The sequence below is a fragment of the Oryctolagus cuniculus genome, chromosome 1 (genome assembly GCF_051225735.1).
Source record: "Oryctolagus cuniculus isolate XC-2025 breed Fujian yellow rabbit chromosome 1, ASM5122573v1, whole genome shotgun sequence".
Lineage (NCBI taxonomy): Eukaryota > Metazoa > Chordata > Mammalia > Lagomorpha > Leporidae > Oryctolagus > Oryctolagus cuniculus.
Window position 1 is genome coordinate 182,022,786 of NC_142867.1, and position 21,390 is coordinate 182,044,175.

Consider the following 21,390-nt stretch of genomic DNA (forward strand, 5'->3'; position numbering starts at 1 on the left):
GACCCCCAACTACAAAAAAAAAAAAAAAAAAAAAAAAAAAGACATTGGCAATCTTACATCATTGTTTCATATAAATAAAACCTCTGTGAAAAGACTATTTTTGGTAACATTTCAAAACACAGCTCCAATAGGCACTTTTTTGGATATGATGAATCATCTCTGATAAATTTCCACTTCTTTGTAAAAAATTAACTTCACTTTATGGTGAACCAACAGAAAGTTCTTTCACAAGTATGGTTCAAGAAACAGAAAGAACAAGGCCCTGAATTAAATAAGTATTCTCTGTGTGCCAGGCCCTGATCTAGCCTAACGTTCATTTTTTTCCAGTCCTCACAATAGCTTGATGAGTTGAGGGTTCCTGTACTCATTTTATGCATGAGCTAAGACTCCCGGAAACCATACAACTTGCCCCAATCAGTTAGGAATGGTGCCTACTGAGCAATAGAGCTTCATTCATAATAGTTCTCTCTCAGCCGATAGGGGCATCTTCCCCTGCCCCTCTCAGAGGGCACAGTGCCACCACGAATGCTGTCCTCCTTTCATGTCTGACCCTCTTCCTCTGCAGATTACTGGTGGTCTGTGGACAGGCTGGCGACCTGCTCCGCCTCCTGTGGGAACAGGGGTGTGCAGCAGCCCCGCCTCCGGTGCCTGCTGAACAGCACTGAGGTTAACCCCACCCACTGTGCTGGGAAGATTCGCCCAGCTGTGCAACCCATCGCTTGCAACCGGAGAGACTGTCCATCCAGGTGAGTGTAGCAGCTGCTGGCTGAGGCCTCTTCACCCCAAAAAATGGGCCCTGACTTATAGCCAGGTTGACGACTAGTACTGGGCAGAGAGACAATCCAACCTGTTCATTCCTATAGGTACAAGTTAGGCCTCTCTGCCATGTTGAAAATGTCTTCAGTGAGTTCCTGTCGCTACTGTGTTTATTACCTTGTTCCTCAGCCAGCTGCTGGGTCCCCAAGAGAGTGTGAGCAGGCAGCAAGTGCAGTCCCAGGTCCTGGCAAGAAAGAGCTCCCCTCCTGTAGTAATGCACTGACACTGGTGTTTTCCATTCAACTGCTAAGGAGTGTACTGGGGTCTACCCCAACCCCTCCATTTTTGTCTAACTTGAACTACCAGTGCTAATGCGCGTTCCACTTTAGCTGAGGAAATCATACCTACAGAGGGCTGCATCTCACTGAAGTTGGACTAAATCTCCATTTCCTAGAGTTTTTTCAAGTGTAGATAGACATCTTCTGCATTTGGATTATTTATGTAACCTGGAATTATACTCAGAGTGTCTGCTTCCTATGTCTTCCTCATGCTTCCAGAAGCTCTACATCCCACTGAGCACCCCCACCCCAGTCTTCAGGCAAGTAGCTCAGATGGGCTCAGAGTCAGCACTGGCATGGTGCCCTGAGCCAACCCTGAAATGCCCCTTTGCTACTTATCTGTAGGACTTTCTTATACTGCTTAGGCAATCGCTTTGTGTTTTGCCAGCTGAGTCATAAGGAGCAGCTGAAACCAGGAGAGACTCAATGAAATATGAAACACACTCATTAATATCAGCAGTTTGACTTGCTGACGGGAAGGTTTCCACAGGAATGATTAATGTCCTTTTATACCCTTCCTGAACTGTAACACGGCCCATGCCATACCTCTCCTTTCTCAAACCCTCACCCCTAGCTCCTGAAAAATTGCTGAAATGTATATTTGGAAATAAAAGTTGATTGAAATGCAGGTCTGACATTCACCGGGGATATAAGAGCTGGAAGACTGCCCTTGCCAAGCTGTGTGAAAAGAAGAAGAGATCTTTAACCTGCCAGGAACTTGTTGATTTGATTTGGTGACGGTCAGAGTCAATCAACTCAATTTACTTCTGCAAATGAAATAGTAATGGCTATGTCGTCTTGGGTTTCAGTGCCCCCAGGAGTTTTAAAACACCTCATGCCTGCTTCCTCAGGTGCTCTGCTCCTGTGGGTTGGAATTCTGCACACAGCCATCCCTCTCCAGGGCAAAGGAGCAGGGAAGTTGCCACAAAACTAAATAAGCCACAGATCCAGGTTCAGGAGGAATTTGCTCCCCTTCCGTGCTACATGCCTCTCCTGAAAACCAGATGTGCAGCCAGTTGGCTAGGAAGTGGCCAGGGGCTCACCTTTGACTGGCTTTCCTGCCACTTCAGCATCCTTCTTCACAAACCTTAATAGACCTGGCCTGGCCTCCTTTAGCCCAGATAGCTACTGCAACCATTTCATGCTCATTCATCCCACCCCTGCAATCATACACACCCCTCATGAACAAACAAATCAGAGTGTTTGTCTCTAGAATGCATTAAATAGCTGAAAATCACCAAATTATTCTCAAACTGTCCCAGCTGCCTCCTCTTTGAGAAGTGCCCAAGGTTCACACATGCTAAGAAAATCCTGTATGGTCATTTAGAGACCAAGGACTGCAGAATGTTACTCAGATTATAAATTGACTTTTAAGTCACCGTCTTGGGCAGTCTCACTTCTGGGGACCCGAGCTGCTGTAACCTAATGTTCTCAGAACAATTTCCAGCACAGATACAACCAAGCTATTTGCTGGATCCAAGACCTATAGACTGACTCCTAGAGGGAGGACATGCCTCCAGAAAGCTGGAAGGAACTATGTTTCTGAAGGCTTACACAAAACCAACTGAGACATAAGTTAAAAGGGAAGTAAAAAGTACACTGAGTACAACCTAGATCGCACCCTGAATCAGAAGATGGCACCGGTTTGTATCTGACTTCCCTAGGGAACTGTCCCTGCTCTGGGATGTTTCAGAACTGCAGGACAGTGTAACTAGCTGAAGAACTGTCTCCCAGAGTGTTCTGCCAGCAATCTCACAGCCTTTGGGGACAGCTAGCGAAGGCAACTGACTGTCAGATTATGAAGAGATTTCAGAAAGGTGGTGGGAAAATTTTGGCACAACATAGTCCCACGTGGGAGACCAAGGGGAGGCTCCTGGCTTCAGATCAGTGTAGCTCCGGTCGTTGCAGCCAGCTGGGGAGTGCACCATCGGATGGAAGACCGCTCTCTCTCTTCCTCTCCTCTCTCTGTGTAACACTGACTCTCAAATACATAAATAAATCATTAAAAAAAAAAAAACAGTGAGCCAAGCTGCATCCTACAATCCCAGCATCCTGTATCCGAGCACTGGTTCAAGACCTAGGTGCTCTGCTTCAGATCCAGCTCCCTGCTGATGAGCTATCTCTTCTGTTTTCCCAGCACAAGTACTTGGACCTCTTGGCTCCTGGGTTTGGCCCAGACCATCCCTAGCCATCTGGGGAGTGAACTAGTGAATGGAAGCTCGGTCTTCCTTTCTATCACTCTCCTCTTCAAATAATTTTTTACAGATTTATCTATTTGAAAGGCAGAGTTACAGAGAAACACAGGCAGAGAGAGAGAGAGAGAGAGAGAGAGGACTTCCATCCACTGTTTACTCCCCAGAGGGCCACAATGGATGCAGCTGCGCCAATCTGAAGCCAGGAGCTTCTTCCAGGTCTTCCACACAGGTGCAGGTGCCCAAAGACTTGGGCCATCCTCTACTGCTTTCCCCCAGCCATAACAGAGAGCTAGTTTGCAAGTGGAGCAGCCAGGACTCAAACCAGCACACATATGGGATGCTGGCACTGCAGGCTGCAGCTTTACTCACAATGCTGGACCCAGTTTTCTTTTTAAAGTTTTGAAATCCATGCATAGTGTTTTCATAATACACACTGTTCAGGAACTTGTTGAAGGCCCCTTGTATGCATGGATTTCAGAGAAAAAAATACACCAAAATAGGCATTTCCATGAACATTTGTAAGTACACTCATACTTTCAAGATATACCTTTCTAATCAGTTTTCCAAGTGTATGGGTTTTCTGAGGCTGCTGAAACAAATAGAAACATAGCAGTGTGAAAGAGCAGAAATACATTCTCTCACCATTTTGGAAGCATCACACCCCTTCAAAGGCTCTAGCAGGGAATCCATTCCTTGCCCTTTCCAGCTTCTGGGACTCCAGGTGCTCCTTGGTTCATGGCTATGTGACTCCAATTTCCACCTCCATGGTCACACCGCCGCCTCCTCTTTTGTGTGTAATCTTCCTCTACCTTTCTCTTACATGGACACTCTTAGTAGGCATTTAGGGCCTATCTGGAAAATCCAACATAATCTCATCTCAAAATCCTTAATTAGGTCTGTAAAGCCCCTTTTCCCAAGTAAGGTAACAAACAGGTTTCAGAAATTTGAAGGGGTAGGGAAGGGTAGCATCAGCCTCCAATTCCGAATCAATACTGTGAAAAAGGCCATGACTCCGGAGTGCCAGCTGTATGCTGAGAGGGTGTGCGTAGTTCCTTTCCCCAGGGCCTGACCCTTTGGGGGTTCCTGGCACTTCTTCCTCTTCCCAGGTGGATGGTGACTTCCTGGTCTGCCTGTACCCGGAGCTGCGGCGGAGGCGTCCAGACCCGCCGGGTGACCTGTCAGAAGCTGAAGGCCACTGGGATCTCCACTCCCGTGTCCAATGACATGTGCACCCAGCTCGCCAAGCGACCAGTGGACACTCAGGCCTGCAACCAACAGCTCTGTGTGGAGTGGGCCTTCTCCAGCTGGGGCCAGGTGAGGGACCAGTTTGGATTTTATTTAACAATTTGGACCCTGCCACAGTACAAAGCAAAATGCCACCAATGCTACCTCCTTTGTGACACCTGACCTTTCACATTCTCCTGTCACTAATCCCATCCACTATCATTCCTAAAGCCCAGAGTTTCTGATACTCTTCTCTCTACACATCACCCACACTGTGCAGCTTTCCCAATTGACTTCCCTCCACTCCCGTTCTCAGTTCAACACCTGTCCCTCCACTTCTTTCTTCAGACTAACATTCCACCTGGGTGCCTTTTCTCACTGGCCATGCTGGGGCTGATGATTGGACGTTCGGAGGACAGCCATCCTGGGACTGCAGTGTTGAACGGTGTTGCATACTTAAAGTCACTGGGGAAACTTTAAAACAACCGACTTCCATGCAGTACCTCCCAGAGATTCTAAGTCAATTGCTCTGGGGGAGGGGGAGGGAATCCAAGCTTGGGTAATTTTTAGAAACTCCCCAGGTGATTCTGATGTGCTGCCATAGTAGAGAACTACCATTCCAAACAAGGAAAAGTTGAAGGCTAGCAGGTTTCACTTTGAAACCAACAACCTCTAGTCAATTCTCTGCCTAGAGGCTAACACAAAAAGTCCCAATAGAGCTCAAGAGACAGGAGAAGCAGGCTCAGTTGCCCCCAGGCACCTGGGGATGGGACCTCCTCTGAATATAATGGAGGAACCAACCCTGATGACTCTGTCTGGAGAGGAAATTTTGGGGTTAGTAGTGATTTAAAAGTGAAACCACCACAAACTGAAGATTCTCCTAGAGGGGAGCCATCCTGAACACTGACAGACACCATACAATTATACAAGCAGCCCGGGGGTAGGGTGTTAAGAGTGCCCTTACCATTTTTCTGTTTTATGGGCCAGGCAGGACTGAGCACCATGCTAGAAGGCCAGCTTTGCTCCAATTCAGATAGAGAAGGCCTCTTTGTGAGATCTGCAAAACGTTCATGGAAAGTTCATATTATGAAAAAAAATTGCATTTTCTTTGCGCCAAAATAAATGTATATTTTTCCACGAGCTTTTCGAACTCATGCCCTTGTATGAGTCAAAGAATAGTTGCCCTACTAAGCTGATCCCACCACTGTTTTAGAATATTATTCATAGCAGAGAAAATCAGGTGTGGAAGTACTTGGAAGAAAGGATGTAATTCTGTTTGTTGTATTCCAACCTGAGTGGAAGGGTGGGAGTGTAGCCTAGGGGTTATGACATGCCCATGTCCCACATCAGAATGCCTGGGTTCAATTCCCAGCTCTGGCTCCTGAGCCAAGCCTCCTGCTACTGCAGATCACAAAAGGCAGTGGCAATGGCTCGAGTCATCTAAATCTCCTGCATCTGCCCAGGGCATCTGCAGAGTGAATTTCGTAAAAAAAAAAACAAACCCTGTTGGAAATCTCAGGGCATGGAAGCACTATCTGTCCATTCTGATATTCAGATGGCATTCATCAGCTGGGTAGTGGTTTGGTCACTCTGCCACTTGGTGCCAACCCTTGACATTCTGATTAGCCAGCCACAGTTTCTGCAAGGCTGTCATCTGAACCATACTATTAAGCTTGGCCAGCTGGGATAGCCCCAAAGCAACAGTATCTTAATGCTTTGTGTAACTGTATGAACCAAGGTGACTAAATGTCCTGGGGCAATTTACAGCTCACAACTTATTGGAACTGGCTATCTACACATTACTATATGCATGTCCCTCCACCTCTACCCCCAGGTATGTTCCTTGGAAAACAATTACTTGTAATTTTTTATTAAGTTAACACACTGTGGCCATCTCTAATGAAGATCAAATGTTATTGGCCACAGAGCTCACTTACAACTCATAAGCCATTCTATGTCCCAAGTGAGTCTGAGGCTAATGTTCACCATGGGCCAATCAACATGCTCCTTTCTAGGACCTCTACCAACCCCTCCTTTATTTCTAGTGACATAATGTATGTGCTTCATAATCAAAGAGGCATGAGCCCTCCCGTGCTCTCATGTCTGGGGAGATATCATCTTTCTCTTACCTAGGAAAGCCCCCTTCTGATAATTCTCATTCAGCCCAAGGCAGCTCTGCATCCAGGCCCTCTGGCTTATTGGCATTTTGTGAAATTACAATTGGGAACATATCTGGCCACCCATGGGAGATGCTTTAACATTGTGTCATCAAGGTCACTTAAGGGGACATATGGTGCATATTTGATCATTTACTCCCAATGACTCGTTTTCCTAACAGGGAGAAAAATATTGAAGCTTCATATAAAACTCACCCCGTTCTTCTAAAACCCTCTAGGCCAATGTATCTCAAGCTTTAATATGAATCACCTCGAGATCTTATTAAAAATGAAAATTCTGATTTAGTAGTTCAAGGTAGAGTTTGAGATGCTGAATTTCTCAAAGCTTCAGAGACACTAAGTGCACTGGTCTAAGGGCCACACTTTAAAGAGTAAGGCTTTGAGACATTGTGAATTCCATGGAATTTCTTGATCTCAGAACCTTTTCCTATGTTTATGTTGGAGATATTGTTGAAATGTGTTCCAAACTATAGATACACCCAAAACATCCACATTCCTCTCCTATGAGAATGAAAACTGTGATTATTTCTGACAAGAAAATCCTCTCAGAATAGTGTCATGCATGTCCCCTGAGTCTGTAAAAGCCATGATGATTTTGGTCTATGCAAAACTAAAACAACCTTCATAGCGCTAACACTCTGACTCCATGACATAATTCAACTTCCTTGTTTTAATACAATATACATTTATGAGTCCCCTGTCTTGGCTGGGAAATGTATAGCATATAAGCATGTGTGAACAAATGAAGGCAAAAGCAGCCCCAAAATGTGTGTAAGAGAATTAGATAAAAACAGAACAGAATGTGACTAGCAAGCAGGTGCCAGGTCATGAAATGTCTTGCACAAGGAGTCCACTAGAAAGATTTCTAGCCATGAGAGGCATGATCAGAACTATACTTTTGAAAGATTATTCTGCCAGTAGCATAGCGATTGGATAGGACTTTGACCAGACTGGAGAAAGAGAATTGTAATGTAGGTGAGAAAGTATGGTGATCAGAATGAATGCACTGCAAAGTAGAAAGGCTGAGAAATATGGATTCAAGGATCCATTGGATAATAGGGATAAGAGAGAGGAAGTCAAGGTAACTTTCAGGTTGAACATCTGGATGGAAAATAGAAAAAGAGAAAGGATTGATAAGATGTTTGTGAAATATCCAAGCAGAGCTGTTCATAAATAGATATAGAGATCTGGAATTGAAAAGAGCTATGCTAAATATGTCAATTCACAGTCATCTTTACATAAGAGGAAAAGTGAAACATGAAGAAAAGACACAGGGAATAACCTGGGGGGATGAGGACTAAACTCGGGGAAAAGATAACCCCAGAAAGAAGGAAAAAACTTAAAACTGTGTTCAGAGAAGGAGAAGGAGCAGTGGTATCCAAATGCATCAGGAAAGAACAAGATACAAAATAACCATTAACCAGTAATCCCTGGAACTTGACTGATAGCCACTGATGACCCTATGAAGATCAACTTGAATATGACACAAGACATTGAAGTCAAATTAGCAATGGGTTGAGATACAGATCAGAGCAGAGGGAATAGTGCTGCCAGGGACACATTACACTTTCAAGAAAGAATTCCTAGCTGTGGTTGGGGGACTTCAGCAACATAGAAGATTAGGGTGCTCCAAGTCCTTGGAAACATTAAAAAAAAAAAAACACACACTAGAAACTGGCTGAGCTAACCTCAACGAAGCCCTGGAAATAGTTAGTGATGATGGTACCACATGTGCTAATGCCACTGAATTGTACACTTACAAATTATACATTTTAATGAATCTTTGTCAACCTCAAGGCCATTTAAGTTAACAGAAAACTGTTTTTGCAGTACATAAAACTTTGGATGGTCATCAGAGAGACTCCTTATTATGTGAATAAAAACTGAAGCCCACAGAATGAGAAAAGACATTGGAAAACTAGTAGCCAAAAGCAAAGAAAGTGGGAAGGAGGGGGACTCATGTCTACAGTATGTAAGGGAGAGGCACTGGAGCCAGATGGTAGCTAAGTTGTTCTGGTGATCATTTCCCCACAGAGGCAACAGTTTAAATCTATTCATGCACTGAGTCCTATTAACAAGAGCTATGGAAGTTAGGTGAGAGACTGCAGTGCCTGGTTTTATATACTAGTAAGAGTCGTCCACATCATTCCTCCCCTAGCTCAAAGTAGCAAAGCGTGGAGAGAGATGTTTGCCGCCTCCTCAAAAGGAGAGGGAATTAAATCCAGACCTTGACTTGAAATCCACCACCAGGGCTGCCGTGGTAAAAATCAGTGCCCAGTAGTGTTCCATGGCCCCTATTCCCAGCAATGACTGTAGAATTTTTGGATATTCCTTATCTAGGCAGCCAAGAACCTATCCCCACCACCCCTCCAGCAGAAGGCAGAACAAGTCTCCAGCCACAGGGAAGAAGGACATTAAGGGAATTATGACTTTGTCTTGGAGTTCACAGCCAGGCTCACTGCTATTAGTGAGACCTAACACTTCTATCCAAAGACCAGTGCTCATGGATTGAGCCTCTAAAGTTGCCCCAGAAGCAGGCAGAGATCTGTAACCCACTGGGATGGATTAATTTCAGTGTGGATCTCCACCTTATATGGTCCTGGCCTGTACACCCAAGACTGCACAGGGCCCAGTGATTGAAACCTAGGTACAACCCAGCTTAGTGCCAGCCTGGCAGCTACCTTTATCAACTTTCCTACAACCTTGGGCAAACAGTAAGGAATCACAGGACTATGTTTTGGAAATCACTGCAGAGATGGTAGAACCAAAGACTTGGACGATCCTGATGGTCCCTGTCCCCAGGCCAGTACTTAAGGATTGAGCCTCTGACCTGCCCTGATACAGAGTCCCATGTCTCCAGTTGATAAGACTTACCTCCCAACTAGCATCACCTATATCTGATTGCAGTGGCTTCTGGTTGTGAGTTCATCTCAACAGTTGGGAGATCAGAGTAGTATAGACTGCTTTATCCCTGTGCTGTGCTGGTGTTGGCCGATGTGACCTAGCATTGCAGCTGTGATGTCCAAGTATAAGGAATCTAGGCCTACTATAGCCCCAGGAAAAGACCTGTAGTGATGGACTACCCCTTCTTAGACACCTCCCCAGTTCATTCTGAACTGTATACCAACTGCAGACTTGGCACAAATCTGAGCTCAGAGCATGCTCTGGGACTGAAACAGTGACAAAACACCAACAGCAAACTTATAACAAACCTTGATTTAGGGTGCCATCTAGTGCTGAAATACTAGTATCCATAGACTCAGAAACATAAGCAGACTGCTTGAAATTTCTAGAATAGACAAAGTCAGATTATAGAGAGGGAAAAAAATCCTTTAATGCACAGATGATATAAGCCAACAAGCATCAAGAACTCTCAGAGAACAGTGACCTCACCTAAAGTACAAAATAAAGTACCAAAACCCAATGATCCAGGAGCTTATACTTCCAAATGCTCAAATGAAGAGTTTAAAATGGCTATGTTAAGGAAACTCTAAAGTTCAAAAGAATACAAATAATGTACAAATAATTCGAAGAATACAAATGTTCTCACAGGGACCTTTGATAAGTGTAACTGATTTTTTAACTCAAATATTTAAGCTGAGAAATATACTAAGTTAAAATTATAATCTAGGGCATCTAGAATAGATCAAACAGAAGAAAGAATCAGTGATCTTGAAGACAGGCTATCTGAAAATACAGAGCTAAAGAAGAAAAAATGAAAAATAGTGAAGAAGGTTTACAGGCACTTTGACACAGCATGCAAACAGCAAATAGCCAAGTAACTGGAGTTCAAGAGTGACTTGCGAATGTCAAAGGGGTGCAATGTATGCTCTAAATTTCCCAAACCTAAAGAAAGATGAAACTATCCAAGCACAGGAAGGTCATAGATGACCAGACTGAACAACCAAGTCTACTGCAAGACTCATATTTCAAAGAGAAAAAAATTCTCAAAGCTTCAAAAGACAAGAAAAAAATGCATAATTAAATCACAATTTGACTGTAGACTTCTCAGCAAAAACCTTACAGGCCAGAATAAATTGGCATGAGACTTTGATAGTACTAAAGAAAAGAATTGCTACCCAAGAATACTGTGACAAACAAAGCTATACTTTAGATATTAAAAAGAGAAAAGGCATTCCCAAACAAAGGCTGAGATAATTATCACTAAACCTGTCTCGAAAGAAATAATAGAGTTCTTCAAACTGAAAGAATGAGATGGCTAACGAATAAGAAGAAATCAGAAAATAGGCAATTCACTGAGAGTAATAGCTATACAAATTTAGACTGTTCTAATGTTCTAAGTAAACATGGTGAGTAAACCACTCACATTTTTAATGAAGACTAAAAATAATATGTATAAGAGACAGAATGATGTAGAATGCGGACATCAAACATTGAAAATAGGAGGAATGGATGTAAAGAGTTCTTTATTAGTATTTGTAACGGGAAAACAAACAAGAAAATGTTATTAATCAGTGTCAAGTTGTTATTTCAAAAAAACTACTTGTCATAAGCAAAAGATGGTCTTAAGCCTCATGGCACTATAGAGCAAAAATCTATAAATAGACTTACCAAAAAATAAGAAATAAAACATACTAGAGAAAGTCACTTAAGCAAAAACTGTATAAGAGGGAGAAAGAAAAAAAGGAACTACAACAAAACTAGTAAACAAGAATCAAACAGCTTAACTATCAATAGTTACCTTAAGTGCAAATGGATTACATTCTCTAATAAAAGACTCAAAGTGACTGAATAATTTTAAAGGCCTAACTACATACTGAAATTTCAAAAACTTTAAAATTTTCTTAAATAAAAATAGAATAAAACAATACCCAACTATCTGCTTCTTATGCTTAAGAAGCTCACTTCAGCTCTCAGGACACACACATAGACAAAATGAAAGGATGGAATTCCATACAAATGGAACCAAAGAGAAAGCAAAAGTAATCTATTCAAAATAGATTTTTAAATCCAAATCGGCAAAGGGGGGAGGGGGGGCAGGGGGGAGTGGAAGGTCATTTTGTGAAGACAAAAGATTCCATCCTGCAAGAGAAAATAACAAGTATGAATATGTATGTACCCAGCATCAGAACACCCAAATACATAAAGCAAATGATGGCCATGAAAGATGAGATAGACTCCACTACAATCATAGTAGGGGGCTTTAACACCCCACTTTCAGAAATTAACAACTCCTCCAGGCAGAAAATCAAGAAACCACAGAGTTAAATTGTACCCTAGATCAACTGGACCTAGGAAACATCAATAGAACATTCCGCTGAACAGTACACAAATAAGAATACATATTCTTCAACAGAAAATGGTATATCTCCAGTATGGATCAACTGTATGTCACAAAACAAGTCTCAATGAATTTTAAAAAATAGAAATCATATCAGAAATCTTTTCTGACCATATGCAGTAATACTAGAAGACAACTATAAGAAAAACTTTGGAAGCTACATAAAAACAGAAATTGTTTTAAACAACTTGGTTTAAACAACACTGGTTCCTGAATAACCAATGGATCAAGGGAAAAAAATGAGGAAATTTTACAGTTTCTTGAAATTAAAGTAGAAACAAATACCAAAATCTATGGGATACAGCAAAAACAGTACTCGGAAATATATAACAATCAATGCATTAAAAAAAGCAGAAAGATCTCAAATAACTTATCAGTGCACCTCAATGAACCATAAAACTAAGAACAAACCAAATCAAACATTAATAGAAATAACAGAACACAAATAAATAATGTGAGGGCTACATAAAACTTCAAAAAAAATCAATGAGCTAGTCCTTTGACAACATAAATCTGAAAAATCTTAGCTAGACTAAGAAAAATGATCAGATGAATAAAATAAGATGAAAAAGGAGACACTGAAATGGATGTTACAGAATAAAGGACTATTGTTAGAGATTCTTATGAACAATAATACAGCAAAAACTTGATAGCCTAGAAGAAATCGACAAATTCCTAGATACATATGCCTCACCAAAGTTGAATCATGAAGAAATAGAATACCTAAATAGACAGCAATAACTAGTAGTAAGATTAAAGTAGTAAAAAGTATCCCATCAAAGAGAAGTCCAGGATGGTGGCTCCACTGCTAAATTCTACCAAACATTCAAAGAAGAATTAACACCAATTCTTAAATCATTCCAACAACACAGGAGTGAATCTAACAAAGCTATCATATGAGGCCAGCAAAACTTTGAAACCAATCATCGATCTAAATCTATGACCTGGGGCTGCCTGTGTGGCACAGTAGGTTAATCCTCCACCTGTGGTGCCAGCATTCCATATGGGTGCCAGTTCTAGTCCCGGCTGCCCCTCTTCCAATCCAGTTCTTTGCTGTGGCCTGGGAAATCAGTAAAAGATGGCCCAAGTCCTTGGGCCCCTGCACCCACATGGGAGACCGAGAAGAAGCTCCTGGCTCCGGATCGGTGCAGCTCCGGCTATTGTGGCCATCTGGGGAGTGAACCAATGAAAGGAAGACCTTTCTGTCTCTCCCTCTCACTGTCTATAATTCTACCTCTCAAATAAATAAAATCTTTTCTTAAAAAAAAAAAAAAAAAAAAACTATGGCCTGGTATCTTCAAATTATTAGAGGAAATTTAGAATTTTTCTAAAATTGAAAAAAAAATGAGAAAATGACTGTGAGACATTGACATAGGCGAAGACTTCATGGATAAGAAGCATGGGCAATAAAAGCAAAAATAGACAAATGGGATTACATCAAGCTAAGAAGATTTTCACAGAAAAGGAAACAGAACAAAGTGAGGAGGAAACCACAGAATGGAAGAATATATTTTCAAACTATGTATTGGATAAAGGATTAGTATCCAGAATATATAAGGAGGTCAGGAAACTCAATAACAAAACAATCCAGTTAAGAAATGGGCAAAGGACATGAACAGGCATTTTTCGAATGATAAAATACAAGTGGCTGAGAGACACATGAAAAAAATACTGAGGGTTAGTAGTCAGAGAAATGCAAATCAAAGCTGAAATGAAGATTCACCTCACCCCATTTATAACAGCTATTATCCAAAAATTAAAAATAACAAATGCTGGTGAGGATATGGGGGAAAAGTATCCTAATACCTTGTTGGTGGGATGTAAACTAGTACAACCATTATGGAAAACAGTATTAAGATTCCTCATAAATCTGAAAATAGATCTATCATGTGACTCAGACATCCCACTCCTGGGAATTTACCCAAAGGGAATTAAATCAACGTATGAAAGAGTTATCTGTACCCCCATGTTTATAGCAGCTCAATTCACAATAGGTAAGATATGGAATCAACCCAGATGTCCATTAGATGACTGGATACAGAAAATGTGATACACACACACACACACAATGAATACTACTCAGCCATAAAAATGAATGAAATCCTGCCTTTTGCAACAAAATGGATGTAACTAGACACCATTAAGCTTAGTAAATTAAATCACACCCAAAAAGACAAATATCATTGTTTTCTCTGATTTGTTGAGCTAATATAGAAAGTTAAAAAAAAACTGAATATGGGGCCAATGCTGTGGCATAGCAGGTTAAGTGCTGGCATTCTATATGTGTGCTGGTTCACATCCCACCTACTCCACTTCTGATCCAGCTGCCTGCTAATATGCCTGGGAAAGCAGAGGAAGATGGCCCAAATGCTTTATTGCATATTAGGGTGACAATAAATAATGGTAATACACCATATATTTCTCTTTATAAAATCTAAAAGGATTTTGAATGTTTTCATTAGAAATGTTAACTGTTGAAGGAGATAAGTTTACCCTGATTAATGTATATATAAACTGTATAATGTCCAAATATCACATGGTATCACAAAAGTATGTAACATTGTCATATGTCACTTAAAAGTTTTAAATTTTGAGGCTGGCACTGTAGCACAGTGGGTTAAAGCCCTGGCCTGAAGTACCAGCATCCCATATGGGGGCTGGTTCTAGTCCCAGCTGCTCCTCTTCCGATCCAGCTCTCTGCTATGGCCTGGGAAAGCAGTAGAAGATGGCCCAAGTCCTTGGGCCCCTGCACCCACATAGGAGACCCAGAAGAAGCTCTTGGCTCCTGGCTTCGGATCAACTCAGCTCCAGCCATTGTAGCCAATTGGAGAGTGAACCAGCAGATGGAAGACCTCTCTCTCTGCCTCTCTTCTGTGTAACTCTTCAAATAAACCAATGAATAAAAAAGTTTTAAATTTTTAATATATTAAAAGATTTATAAAGTAAAAAGAAATAGACAACAATAGAGAAACAGGAGTAAAATTGATTAAAAAGACACCTCACTAACGAGGTTGCCCAACTGAGGAATAACCCAATAAAAAGTTATTAAATTTCATTATTAACTAGGGATATGCAAATCAAAGTGAGATGCAACTACACACTTACTAGAATGTTTAATACTAAAAGTATATGACTATTTCAAAAGGTGTAAACAACATGGAAATCTCATATACCACAGGCAAGAGAAATTAGTAAAAGCATTGTTTAAACCTAATGTTTGACATTATCTGAGTGTATGCACCCCATTCCTTCTTCTACATACATATTCAACAAAAATACATGTATATAAGCCCCAAAGATGTCTATGCCTATACATATTTCTTTTGGCTAATCAGAGCGGGATGGCTTTCTTTCCTGGGCTACACATCCATTAGCCATTTGCTAGCAGAATGCCCACAGGCCACAGGAAAACTTACTGTCCCATGGTGGCACAAAAGAAACATGCCAGCACATGTCCCTTAGTTGGCTCCAAGAGGGGAAAGATAAACAATCTGAGGGCCTCCAACAAGACCCTGCCCAAGGCTGCTGTGTCCCACATAACCTGAGCATTGCCGCCTCCACTCGACTCAACCCCTATCACATACGTCACCTCTTTCTGCTTCCCAGTGCAATGGGCCTTGTATTGGGCCTCACCTCGCTGTGCAACACAGACAAGTCTTCTGCCAGACACGGGATGGCATCACTTTACCATCGGAGCAGTGCAGTGCCCTTCCAAGGTAAGAGAAAGCCCTGCACCTCCTTTCCCTAGGCCCTGCATCAAGAGCACAGAAAGATGGTGGTGAGCGAATGTGTCACCTGCAAACTTCTACCATCCCAGAGGTCAGATACCCTGCCCTCTCATCTGTATTGCCCCAGCCACTGGCCTTCCCAGAGGAAGATGTCTTAGGGTGCTTGCCTAATGGGGCAGCCTGCACTTGCCAAATGAGACAGGCTGGACTTTCCTTTCCTCTCTTAAGGAAAAAGATGATCCAGGATGCTACTCCTCTAAAGGAGGTCTCAGTCTGTTCTATACTAGCCCCAGGGTAGGCAGGAAGTAAGGCTGTCACAGGCTCTGCCTCTGCCAGCCTCCACTTTGGATAGAACTCAATCATGGATCATGCAGAGCTGTAGACACTGCAGAGAAAAGCAGACAGGGGCCCAGTTAAAGGAAGTAGCCTTCTTGCCATCTTATGGCCATTACATACCGTAGCAGAAGATAGAATGCAGGTCCTGATTGCTTCAAGTTCTTGAGTTACCCAACAGCTCTAGGATTGCACCATTGTCTTCAGATCTGCCCCCCAACCCCACCAACCCAGTCCAGCCCCCTTAACTCTGCCATCCTTCTCCTGCAGGCCTGTGAGCACCCAGAACTGCTGGTCGGAGGCCTGCAGTGTGCACTGGAGGGTCAGCCTGTGGACCCTGTGCACAGCAACCTGCGGCAACTATGGCTTCCAGTCCCGGCGTGTGGAGTGTGTGCACGCCCGTACCAACAAGGCTGTGCCTGACCACCTGTGCTCCTGGGGACCCCGGCCAGCCAACTGGCAGCGCTGCAACATCACCCCATGTGAAAACAGTACGTTCCAACCCCAAAGAACCTTCTGCAAATTTCCTATGGGGCACCGGGTACAGAGGGCAGCCCCTGGGAAGGAACCTGAACATAGGGCATTGGATCAGGTTCCAAGGATTGTGAGATGAGGCCAGAGTTGAGCATTGTCAGAGGGGTGTGAGTCTGTGTACAAAGAGGTGTTTACACAGGCCCAGGCCACAACAGTTGATTATTCCCCAAGGACTTCCACAGTCTCCCTCTGGCCCTCAGCCGGTGCTATTGGCCAACTGCTGTATGAAGTCACCCTCCAGGGTGCCCACAGGGCAGACTAAATAATGGCTCTCAGAGAGGTCAGACTACCAGGGAGCGAGCACTGCAAATGCTGAAGCAGCATGCAGAGTGCCTCCTGCTCAGTCGGCCCAGCACCCATCACTGCCCTGCTTCTCACCGAGAAAGGACCTGCTGACCCTTCTTCCCAGCCCATGGTCATCCGCAAGAATTTGCAAAGCCCCAGGCCTTCATTTCACTCCCTCCTTCCTCACACCGGCAGCCTCCCCAGCCCAACACCAGCATTTTCTCCCAGATCTGTTTCTTCTTCCTATGAACCCAAAATTCAAATAGGAAGTACTTCCCACCAGGAAGAAGGCAAAGCTTGGGGCAAAGAATAGGAAATGAAAACAGTTTCCCAATGCTGTGGCAGATTCCAAGCAGGCAAATAACCACATTTCTTTGGATACCTGGGAGTTGCAGGACCTCTCTCATCTGGTGTAGCACTAACTTATGTTTGTGACAGTGACTCATGATATCCAGAGAGTACCAGTATTCCATTCAGTGTGAAGTAGCTCAGGCTGATTTACCCAACCAAATCAGCACCAATATTCAGGACCTGTGTCATGTGCTCCATTACTGAACTGGAGTGCCATGGTGTTGCATTTAAAGAATGATAAAGCAAGACAGACTTAGGTGCAGAGTACAAGAAAAATGAAATTAACAGACAAAAGGTAAAGTAACCAGGGATGATGGCATCTAACCAGGGCCTGACTTGGGTGCTCACTCAATGTGGGGCAGCATTCAGTTCTTCTAGGAAATATCCCACAAGCTCGTGGGAAAAGTTGAGTTTGCCTAGGAGATGAGGTGGCCCCAAAGAGAGGGAGAAGACAAGCACCCTCAGGACCTTGAGGAGCTTTGAAAAAGAAAGCAAGGATGAGCCCTATAGTTCAGCCACACAACTGCAGGCTGGTGCCCCTTCTGCTGTTAATAGCCTGGAGGGCAAGCGGCTGAGCTCCATGAAAGTGAGACCTGCCCAGAGGGACTGGGGAACTCTGCAGCCAAGGCTGATCCCTGAGGGCACCCCCAGCCACGTGCCCAGCCGCACAGAGCAGTACTGCATCCATTAGCCACTGTTTCACATCTCCTTTCTGTCCCTTTCCCTGCCCTTCCTCCCTTCCCAGTGGAGTGCAGAGACACCACCAGGTACTGCGAGAAGGTGAAACAGCTGAAACTCTGCCAGCTCAGCCAGTTCAAATCTCGCTGCTGTGGAACTTGTGGCAAAGCGTGAAGACAGGGCATGGGGAAGAACTCCGCCCTGGCCACACAGAGGACTCACGCAACCACCTTGGACAGAACTTAAGCTTTCTTCATTTTATTTATTTATTTCCCCTCCCCCACCTCCACACACACCCTCTCCCACCACCACCCCCAGGCCCAAGGACCTCAGCCTGTTTTCTCTTTCAGTTAGCTGGAGGACAGAATGTTGAGATGGGAAAAGGACAGATGTCTCAAGGAGGTTGCAGAGCAGGCCAGGCACACAGAGGCACCCTCCCTGCAGAGCTGGCTCCCTCCCAAATCTGAGTCTCCAAGAGACCTAGGATGAGAGAGGCAGAGCCCCTGCAGACAGTAGGAGCCAAAGGGTTTGCAACATATTGGTACAAACTTTGGACAACCAACTGTGTCTTTCCTGGAAGCACATTGTTAATGCAGGAGTCTGTGTTCCTCTGTCCCCTCTGTCTTGGCAAGGACAAGGGGGAAAGGAGGGGCACACCATGCTGAGGCCAAACCAACCAAGCCAGAACTCAGCTCTTCTGCTACAGGGCACAGAGACAAGAGAAGCCAAGACGCAGATAAGTAGGAGTACAGAAAAAGACAATCAAGGTAGGCTTAAAGCACACAATGGTGCAGGAAAGGAAGTAGCGAGGGGAAGGACAGAAGTGAAAAGAAGCCTGGACGAATTCTTTAGTGGGGAGGATGCGCAGGCAGGTGGGGTAGTAGGCTCAGAGGTGCGGCAGGGGCTTTCAGCCTGTGCTACTATGGCAAAGCCAGCAGGAGGTCAGTAGTGCAGGATGGCTGCCCAGCCCTGAGCTAACTGCCGCTGTGCACAAGCCAGGGCACGGGCATCCTGAGAATGAATAGACCAGGCTTTCTGCCTATGTGATCTTTGCCACTCTACTCCAGAGCCAGAGACTGGGGTTCACCTGTCAAAACTCGACTCATGAATCGATTTGCCAGAGAATACCTACCAGGTTGTAGCAACCACTTCATTCCAGAGCTGGCCAAGGAACCGGGTGGGACAATGGGATAGGCCCTGCCTATCCCAGCCACCATGTCTAGGGTCTGTGCCCCCCACTTGGAGCACAGTGAGCTGCTGTAGATAGTATTTGTATGGCAGATGGGGGCTGGGTGATGAGGAGCTGTGGCCAAGCCAAAGGAAAGCTAAAGCTTCCAGACAGTCCTCCAAAGCCTTTCAACCCATCCCCTCCAAACAATGAGATTCTATAAATGTTATGGTAATAACTATGTGCCAGTTTTGGGGATTGCAGAAATCAGTGAGCACAGCAACATACACACTTCAGCTATGCACGCATGCCAGCTACAGTGAGATGCTGTAGCACAGTCAAGCAGTAGCACGAAGCACGAACACTTCGGAACTGTTTGGCCAACTGCTCAGTCAGCAGAGCAGCTGTCGGTAATTCTTGCCCCTTCTTCAGAGTGGCCTCGGTGTGGCAGAGTGTAGGGAAGGATACCCACCATCATCTACCCCGAGATAAACCACCCCTCACACACACACATACACATACACACAGAGGTAATGCCACTCACCTGGGGGCACCCCCACATCAGGGCTGCCGTCTTGCAGCCAGTTTGAAGTCGAAGTTGGAAGGAAGAGAATATAAACCTGTGTCTTCCTAAGGTGAGCAAAGGACAGTTAGGGTAGTTCTCATTCTTCTTCACCACAAAAGTAGTCTCTAAGAAATCCTTTTACTAAAAAAATCATTGTAATGTTTATTTAAAATAAAAGAGAATGTTTTCTATGTATATCTTTTGTGAATATTTATTAGGATTTTCTTGTATAAAAAAGTGCAATATTAATAATTTGTACATTGTCATCCATTAAAATAGGTATTTGGGGGACTTATTAACTTCCTGCAACTGTATTCCTGTAAACTCAGCAGCGATTATTGTATTTTTCCTATTTGTAATTGAAGCTGGTGTTTAACTCTTGATCCATTCACTGTGTTCAGAATACATTGTAAAAGCTAATATGGGTACCAGGGCAATAGAAGGGATTCCTTGGTGGCACAATAGTTATGCATGGAATGATGAAGACTGATTCCATAATACTACTAATGCGGCTGATGAGTTCAATAAAATCAATGGTCAATATTTACGTTTCCTAAATAACAGGCATCCTCCAGCTCTGCCATGTGCCAGGTTGTAGCAGTGGGCAGTGGGTTTCAGGGCGAGCTGGAGAGCCTAGGCTTGGGGTGGAAGGCAGTGTGCTCCTTGCATGAGATGAATGTACATTTAATGTCTGTTCTGTGAATTGTGACTCAGCAGCACCACAGGATTTTTAGAGCTGCTGGATAATGTAGAAGGAGGTACTTCCTCCTCTAAAACACAAAACTGTATTTATATTTTTTGTACAGATAATACAGCCTATTTATTTAAATTATGTTGTCTGAGTCTCTATTAAGCTCATCCTTCCCATTAATATATTATGTAGGAGGTGATAAAAGTCTGTTAGCTGTGGGAAGGCATTTGGAATAAGTTAAGACACTACTTGGGACACGTGAGTCTCCTATCAGTGTCTAGGTTCAAGTCTTGTCTCCACTTCTGATTCCAGCTTCCTGCTAATGCACATCCTGGAAGGCAGCAGGTGACAGTTCTAGTGTTTGGCTCTCTAATACCTTATTACACATGGAGGAGACCTGGAGTGAGTTCCCAGCTCCTAGATTTGACCTGGCCAAGCCCTGGATATCACAGTCATTTGGAGGATTAAATGGGAGATAGCTTACATGTGCATTTTCTCGCTCGCTCGCTCACTCGCTCTTTGTGTGTGTGTGTGTGTGTGTTATATGTATAACTCAATTTTTTTTAATTATTTAGAAAAAAATCAATTGAGTGGTTCCCAACCTGTTATGTGTGTTTAGCGGAAATGGAAGAATTATAGCAGACAGTTTTGCAGGGGACGCTGGGACCCAGGCCTGAAATGGCCAGCTCTGTAAATGAACTCACAGAAACCACATTTGTAGATGTGTACACATTCAGGCCGAGCACCACCAAGTGAGCTAACCAATCACCTCATTTACAACCACAAGTGGTAGGAAGACGGGAGCCACAGTACCGTCAGTAAGAAAAGCAATGGGGCATCTCTTGAATAGAGTGGTGTCTCCACTCCTGGTCATACTTTCTGCCAACAGCAATATACACAGTGCAAAAAGACTAACCTTTATAGATCACTACTACATTTACTCCTAACATTAACTCAATGTATTTTTTTCCTTTTTCATATGGGTACAAGCCCACAGTCATCCAACTTGTAGAAGCAGGACTCAAAACTCAGGCAATCTAACTCTAGACAAAGGCTTGCCTCTCC

General features: G+C 43.6%; 1 protein-coding gene across 5 annotated transcripts in view; it reads left to right on the forward strand.

Annotated features, from left to right (window-relative positions):
• Nucleotides 1–20,463, forward strand: part of ADAMTSL1 (ADAMTS like 1) — a 1,088,032-nt gene extending 1,067,569 nt beyond the window's left edge. For all 5 annotated transcript variants that reach the window (XM_008254434.5, XM_008254437.5, XM_008254438.5 and 2 more), the window contains 5 exons: nucleotides 566–746; nucleotides 4,396–4,603; nucleotides 15,599–15,708; nucleotides 16,324–16,544; nucleotides 17,969–20,463. In XM_008254434.5, coding sequence (XP_008252656.4) covers nucleotides 566–746; nucleotides 4,396–4,603; nucleotides 15,599–15,708; nucleotides 16,324–16,544; nucleotides 17,969–18,075 — 827 coding nt within the window. In that variant the 3' untranslated portion in view covers nucleotides 18,076–20,463. The remainder of the gene's footprint in view (nucleotides 1–565; nucleotides 747–4,395; nucleotides 4,604–15,598; nucleotides 15,709–16,323; nucleotides 16,545–17,968) is intronic.
• The last annotated feature ends 927 nt before the right edge of the window (nucleotides 20,464–21,390 follow it).